This window comes from Quercus lobata, chromosome 9 (assembly GCF_001633185.2).
Source record: "Quercus lobata isolate SW786 chromosome 9, ValleyOak3.0 Primary Assembly, whole genome shotgun sequence".
NCBI classification, from domain to species: domain Eukaryota; kingdom Viridiplantae; phylum Streptophyta; class Magnoliopsida; order Fagales; family Fagaceae; genus Quercus; species Quercus lobata.
Window position 1 is genome coordinate 19,545,123 of NC_044912.1, and position 7,771 is coordinate 19,552,893.

General features: G+C 33.6%; 1 protein-coding gene across 1 annotated transcript; it reads right to left on the minus strand.

Moving 5' to 3' along the window:
* Positions 1-864: 864 nt before the first annotated feature.
* LOC115960200 (acid beta-fructofuranosidase 1, vacuolar-like) lies at positions 865-7,083 on the minus strand. Its single transcript, XM_031078972.1, has 7 exons — positions 6,538-7,083; positions 6,288-6,296; positions 3,696-4,552; positions 2,746-2,907; positions 2,300-2,520; positions 1,766-1,853; positions 865-1,292 (listed from the first exon to the last, which is right to left on the minus strand). Exons 1-7 carry the CDS (start codon positions 6,947-6,949, stop codon positions 1,065-1,067), a joined length of 1,977 nt encoding a protein of 658 aa, XP_030934832.1. The 5' UTR covers positions 6,950-7,083; the 3' UTR covers positions 865-1,064.
* Positions 7,084-7,771: the final 688 nt, after the last annotated feature.

The following is a 7,771-nucleotide window of genomic DNA, read 5'->3' on the forward strand; positions in this document are numbered from 1 at the left end:
GGTTAAGCAAGAAGTTTGATAATTTCAATTTCAGCTCTGTTATTTCACTAGATATTCATGAACTTTTTCTTCTGTGACATTGATTGGGATACTGCAAGGACAATCCGATATTAGAGTGTTCAATGTTTCCTTGGAATTTTCCTTATGTGATCTTCAAAGTTGTACAATAGGTAAGTAATAATAGCGTGGAATATGCATATATGTAGCATTACCTATAATGTATCACTGGTTTACTGTCTTCCTTTTTGACATGCTCGAAGGGGTCACAAAGACAATTTTTCTCTCATATCTTACTATGATACCATGTTTCTATGGTTGAAATGCAGCTTATTGAAGAAGTATTTTCAGGAAAAGGAAATAAGTTTATTTGCTTCTGTGCTTGGCGCACCAGTTAACAGGGCTGTTACATAAGCACAACTTAAAATGACATTTGGAATGAGCTTAGTTGATGTTCTTTGCATACATGCTAGAGTAGGAATGCCAACTTCTGTGGTGTTCCAATAACAATGAATAATGAGTTTTGAGACATAATACTCAGCTTGACCCAGGAAAAAGCAGAGAAGTCAATTTTGGGTAATGCTAGATATATTACAAATTTTTACTACATAAACCTTATAAACTTATATGTCAATTTTAAAAACAAGACAAAAAAGTAATTAAGAAATTTATTTATATATTTTTTAGATAACAACAATCACATCTATTATCAAATTAATTTGTTAGCTTCTTATAATACAATTGGGAATAACTTTAGAATTTCCCAATAATTTTTGTACATCTTTTAGGTTGGCTCCTTCTTCTTCTTCTTTTTCATTTCTTTTAAGGAAACAGAAGCCATAGTGAACAATCTTACAGAGAGACAACTAAATAGCAAAACTCTTAATATTTCAAAATCATTATTTGTATCAATTACAAAACATATCTTTGTAGGCTACAAAGTACAAAATCGCAAACCAACCCAAAATTGAAATAACATAAACTAAAACTCATCTGATTGCTGTATTGCAAGATTTCACATTTTTGGCCACCAAAATGGGGCAATGAAAGAACTTAATACTATAGGCTCAAAAGGTTTGCAATGGTTTCACTGTATCTATCTGGTCCAAGGGAAAAGGGTGAATAAAAGCAGAATTCAGCTGCCATATCTTAAGTGTGGCCTTCACATTCACCCCAGTTGCATTGTTGAACAAAAATAATCTTGCTGCCCCATAAATTGCTTCTGTTGGATAAACCCTTGATGTGATCACTGTCCTCCCTCCTTGAGCAAAGCTTTCCACAATTGAATGGTCAACCTGATTTAGCCCAAAGTAAAACAAAGTATTAGGTTTGTGTTCTGTAATTTCATCATAACATTCTTAGTTTTCTGTGTTATATGAATTAGGGGCCTTGAGCCCAAATGTGTTGTAAGCACAAGACTTTTGTAAGCTTGTACTTGCAGGTCAAGTCATCTCTGTTTTGCAGGACAAGTTACTTTGTCCTACTAGGAACATAATAGGTTAGTCTAGGTTCCCTACAAATACTTTCTGATGTTTATCATTATATTGTGAAATATCAATTCAATTTTGCTCTCTTTTAACATTCTATAAAGTGTTCTTAATGACATTCTATCTGGACCTTGGTTGCAAATGCATCTATGCAACATACTTTACTCATAGAACCCAAATTTTTAGTTCCTAATGATACTCCTTTTTTTTTTCTGTGTTTTCTTGGTAACCAATTCAAAAGTGAATTTTTCAGCTTTAAGATGAGAAAGATTCTCACTCACCAGTACTCTCATAGAAAACTTTTCATCCTCAAGCACCGGAACTTGGCTTCCATAAACTTGGTTGAAAACATCATTTGCCCTTGATGACCTGCATTAATTAACCAACATCTCATGTTACGTTTCTTTCTCACAAGCTGTATCCTTAACATTTGATTATAACATAAGCTGCATATTTAAGAAGGAATTTACTAACCATATACCTAATGCTAAAAAATGTGAACAAAGTTCAGCTAATGATCCATACTAGATAACACATGTCATCATTTACTTCTTTTTTAATCATTTTCTATTTGAAATAATCAACTGTGCATTTGAATTAGCTTTTACTAATTTGTTGAAAGTGGTTAAATGCACAGTTGTACCTAAAAAAACTTCTAAAAAATTGTACTATCAGGGAATAAGATAATAAGCTACTGTCAAGAAGCTAATCCAAATGCAAATTTTATCACTTTCAAATCTCAGTAAATAAAATATTTTCTTGGAAATGGATATCAAGCTATAAGGCGAGAAAGTCATCAAAGAAAACAAACATACCTTCTTTCATCAGCACAGAAATAAGTCTGGAGACCATCACTTGTATTGGTAGGACGGAAATAAATAGGGGTCAGCTCAGAAAGTGTTTCATCAGCAATAACCAAAAGGCCAAATGGTCCCAAACTGCTTCTGTCAACGACACCACCACGACAACCTCCATTGGCTTCATTAGTCTCCTCCAATCCTAATGATTCTATTTCAAAATCGGCGAATATGTCTAACTGTCAACATGTTCAGAAGAAATATGTTAGTGAGCAAAGAGTAATTGACAACAACAACAAGAAACAAGTCTAGTCCCAAAATTTTTGAGTTGGCCATGAATTTTCAACAGACTAATTAGGTTCGCCACATATATTTTTTTCCGCAATTCAGGGAAATATTTTTATTACCATATAACTAAAATTATGTGTAACAAGTTCACGTAAAAGCTAGACTGATTAATTAACCTGTGTTGCTGTGCCAATGTTCAGCTCCACAACTGATCCAGGTTTAACCACCACACCTTCAAAGTCTGTGCTGTTCAGTCTCAAGCTCTCCACCTCTTCTACAGGCCATTGAAGTATATTGGTTCCGGTCTTATTGTCAAACAACACAGTCCTTGGAATGGTCTGTAGAATTCAGAAATAAGTTGTGTACATTACATTACTTTGCCTTTCATTTCTAGTAATAATTGTATAAAACTTAAAATCCTTCCTATTAAAAGGGAAAAAAAAAATGTCAAACTTTACATGCCAAGGATTGATCAGGTTAAGGTACTCAAAAGAAATTTGTAAACCTCACTAGGGAAATTTTATTTATTTATTATTTTTAATGTAGAGTAATATTGTAGTTATAAGTTATAACTAATTTTAAACTGTTACGTCTACTTTTAAATACAAAACAACAAATGTAATTCAAAATTTTATTTTTTATAATAAAATTGGTAGTAAACATTTTATGACCACGACTTGAAAGAGACCAATTCTACTATTGCTTTTGACTTTCCACGCATTTTTTTATTTATATACATGTAACATGTGCATATATTTTTGTAGAAGAAGATGACCTTAATTGATTTTTCAAAACAAAAACAAAAGACGATTACCTTAATATAATATAATATATCTTAAAGAAAAATGGACATACATTACGTGACGTTTTCTCTTAACTTGACGAGTACATTTACTTGTACCAAATGGTCCAGAATTCCAGATCACCCATTTGGACTAATTTCTCAATTAATAAACATGGTTTACTATAGTTGCTGAACCGTATATGAACTCTTATTTTATATAATATAATATTGAGAACTCTTATTATATTAATGTTTCTTTTAATTAGTGTTTCAATTAAACTAATTAAATAAAAAAATAAACCAAGAAAAGTTCTCAATTGAAATAGGATTTATTACTATTACCTGAAGTGATGCCCATCCCTTTGCCAAGTCATCATATTCAGTATCAGTTTCATTAATCCAACCCCACAGGACCCGTCTCTCCTTTACCGGGTCATAAAATGTCTTTGATGCATAGTATCTCCCATAGTCATATTTCAACCCGAGACCCACATCCGCAGCCGGGTTATCGGGTGCCCATGTATCATTATTTGCAAAATAGATCCCAAGTGCATAAACATCAACCTTTGAATCATCCAAACTTGCCTTTAATAGATGTTTGATTCCTGGGCCATTTACTGAAGTATCCAAACCCATTGACCCATTAATTGCAACTGGGTAAAAGTCCACACATTCCCACATACCCGTATCCGGGACCTCATGCAAGTAATTATCCAATAAGTCAAATGTGGTAAAGTTTGTGGTTGTGTATACAAGTGAAATACCCGTTCTATTGACCTTAGACCCGATTGTGACCCGCCACTTTCCATCGGGTCCAAGCCATGCAGTGGTCGGGTCCCGATACTCATCTATTGCAATTCCAATTGGGGGGATCAAGACCGGGTTATCCGGGTATTTGACCCAATCCAAGAGGAGGGGATCAGATAGGTTGGCAGGGTAGGCAAGATTTTGCACCTGCACAGCATCAACAGTATCACCTGTGTAGAGCATTACGATTTTGCCATCTGGCAATATCGTAGCGGACCCGGTCCACACACCATTGGCATCATACCAACGATCAGGGACCATTGCGAATGGGAGGTAGAGCCAATGGATCAGGTCCCTTGATACGGCATGACCCCATGTGATGTTGCCCCACACTGCTGAATCTGGATTGTATTGGTAAAATAGATGATACCATCCCATGTGATACAATGGACCTGCAAGTACATAACATTATTCACCTTTTAGTGTAAAAAATATTTTTAACACACCCAAAAAAAAAAAAAAAAAATGTAAACACTGCATTTGAAGTTTTGTTGGTGCTTTTTAAAAATAAATAAACAAAATTGAAAGATCCATTAATTTAGACCGACCAATTATTTTGTCCCTACTACTAGAAAAATCAGAATTTTACTATCTAATGGATCTCATTGAATAAATCAATAATAATTAATTAGTTCATGATTAATTTATCATATGTCTACTAAATTGGATCCTTTATATGATAGATCCTAATAGTATTTTAATGTGATATGAGTCATATGAAAGCACTCATAGGATTCCACCGTGCCAGACCAGAATCCTATACAACCAAATCACACCCGCCATGAAGTGCCAAACTAGAGCTATCATCCTTGTCATTTTAATAATGCTTTAAAAGACCGGACTGTGTACCAACCAACCCTTACCAAGAAGTCAGAGTAATAAAAATGAAAAGATACAAGGAAAAAAGAAAAAGAGTATTAGATTTTTCACCTTTACATAGAGTTTGACCTAATATTCTATATCAAAAGAGTTTTGAAGTTAAATAATTTAATATGTTTATACTTAATTAGGAAAAATAGTTAGAGAATATCATTTAAATTGTATAAACTCAAGGAAAGCGTTAGTCACATTTCTACTTACATCCCAAAATATTAGTCAAATTGAAATTTAAACTTGTTATAATCATTTATAAACTCAATAATAATCACCTTATAAGCACCCGATAAGAGATTCAGCACACGCCCACACAACACCCATTCAAACAACCCAATCCAATTAAGTTGGTACAACTTAATGCATACCAGTTATATGGAGTTTTGGTCCTGATCTAAACAGTAATTTAATGAATGTGGAATACATGACAATGTCTTGATTTCAAAATGCCTAGCTAAGTATGATTAGATATGCCTTTGAATTTACTGGACCGATCAAACTAAAAGACTAAAAGAGGCCCACATTCATATCAATATTCAACCATCCATTTGATCAAAAAAAAAAAATATTCAACCATCCATATCCACAAAATCATGCAATAAGTCCTTCCCAACATCCATGTTTTGCAGTCAAGGGTACAGACAGACCCTCATGCCAGGAAATTGGCCAGCTAATCTTGGCAGGGCAAGATATGCTCTCCTATTTTGTCCACATGCCTGAAAGCACTCTCCATTTCTAGCAAAATTGTTTTTAACAAGTACAACTTTTCTCTCATTTAATTTTTGTTTATTATGGGCCAGAGAGGTTACCAAACTTTCTATCCACAAAAAAGAAAAAAAGGCTCAGATACAACCACAAATTTATGGCATTGGTGACAAAATTTCATACGTCACCTTTTTTTTTCAAATGATCAAGTAATCCCAGCCGTCTGATTGGTGTACTTTTTTTGAATTTCACGGGAAAGTCATTACCCTATAAAGGGAATCAATCAATTGGACGGTCTAGATCAACCTACCATTCAAGCTAATAGGATCAACTTTTATTGGATCAGAAGGTGCCACAATACATTCACGTGTATTTTCAACTAACTTCATAATAAGTAAAATAATAATATAAGAGAGACAAGCTAGCTCCAAAGAACTAAATGTGTTTTGATTAATTAAGAAACAAATAATGGACTTTGCAGATAATAAAATAATGACTTTGATGTAACTTTGGATTTGATTTAAAAAAAAAGGGTCTGTGAAGGCTTACCATCAGGATCTGAAGCAGGACCAACGAGAAATCCCCGAACAAACAGCAAAAGAAAATGACAATAGGAAGAAAGAAAAAAAACATTGAAGGGTTAGTACCATAATGATAATAAAGGTTGGACTTGGAAGTAAGAAATATAGTTAATCATAAAGCTAAATCTTACCTACCATTAATAGAAAAAGAAAGCATTGAAAATCAACAAGAATGCACTTTTTATCAATTTGAAAATATATTTGTGTGTTGTACCTACCATTCATCCAGTTTTTTTGAGGTTGAAAGTGGTAGGAAGTTCTCTGCCAAGAAAGCATAGCGTTTGTCCAATTGTAAGAAACTCCATGATGGCCGGAAAGAGACGGGTTTGATTTGGCTGATACTCCTTGTGCTACCCCTCTAGGCACCTCCGGGGTCGAAATGTTGTAAAACGACGTAGGTTTTGTCGACAATGGTCGGTCTTTTTCGGGTTTGTCTAAGCTTGCTGGTTCAGGGCTTTGGATAATGATTAATGTCACTAATGACATGAGGAAAATCACGGAGACAAAGATCACAGCAAAACCCTTTAAGGGTCTCCGGGGACTTGGTTGAGAGGAGTGGTCCGGTAAGGGAGAGTAGTAAGAGGAATGTTCATAATGAGAGGTGGATGTGTGGTAAGGATTGGTGTCCATGTTGAGCTAGTTGAGGGACTAGATAGAGAGTGATGATAAGAAAATGAAATGGGGGTGCTTAAATATATAGGGTATGAGAGAGATGAGAGAGAGAAAAAGATATGTGGGTTGGTGTGTAGAAAGCCCATCTTGCTAGGGGAGGACTATATATAGGGAATTGTGGATGGTGTAAACGATGTAATTCTGTTTTTTTTTTTTTTTTTTTTTTTTTTTTTTTTTTTTTAATTTTTTTTTAAGGTTGGAGGAAAATTCTAATGATTGTTGAATGGTATATTTTTGGATGCACTTTGCTAATTGTTTATGGATTAAAGTTAAAAGTGCTATTGAGAGGAAGGAAATAGGCTAAACCCGCCGAAATATATTTAAAAAACTAAAAAAATGAACTTTTTTATTTTATTTTATGAGTTTGTCAAATAGTTTCCTGCATCATTTAAAATTTTAAAAATCGTGTTAACGAATATCTTTAGGGCAATAATTAATAAATTATTTTATAAAAGTTTTGATATTATTTTTATAGAAAATATAAAAAGTTGTTAAAATAATTAATTGTTTTATTATTTTTTCATAAAATATTTTTAAAAATAGTTCCTAAATCAATACCTTTAGAGCATTTGTTAATTTTTCCCAAATTTTAAATAACGTAACAGGCTAAATACTTATTAGATCCAAAATGAGAGAGAGAGAGAGAGAGAGAGATGAATCATATGGGGGGTGGGGGGAAAAAGAAAGTCAAGGCATATAAGTGGGATCCAGATAATTGTTTTGTAATCAAACCTTTTTTGTCCTTAATCTGTTATTTGTCTCGGCTTATCTAGATGTTGT

What these genes read in the sequence shown, in the direction of transcription:
- LOC115960200 (XM_031078972.1), bottom strand. Translation starts at nt 6,949, where the DNA reads ATGGACACCAATCCTTACCACACATCCACCTCTCATTATGAACATTCC. An exon ending in TTCTGTGCTGATGAAAGAAG is followed by an intron (nt 1,854 to 2,299) that starts GTATGTTTGTTT and finishes TAATTAATGCAG; the next exon opens with GTCATCAAGGGCAAATGATG. An exon ending in AGTTTTCTATGAGAGTACTG is followed by an intron (nt 1,293 to 1,765) that starts GTGAGTGAGAAT and finishes GGGCTAAATCAG; the next exon opens with GTTGACCATTCAATTGTGGA.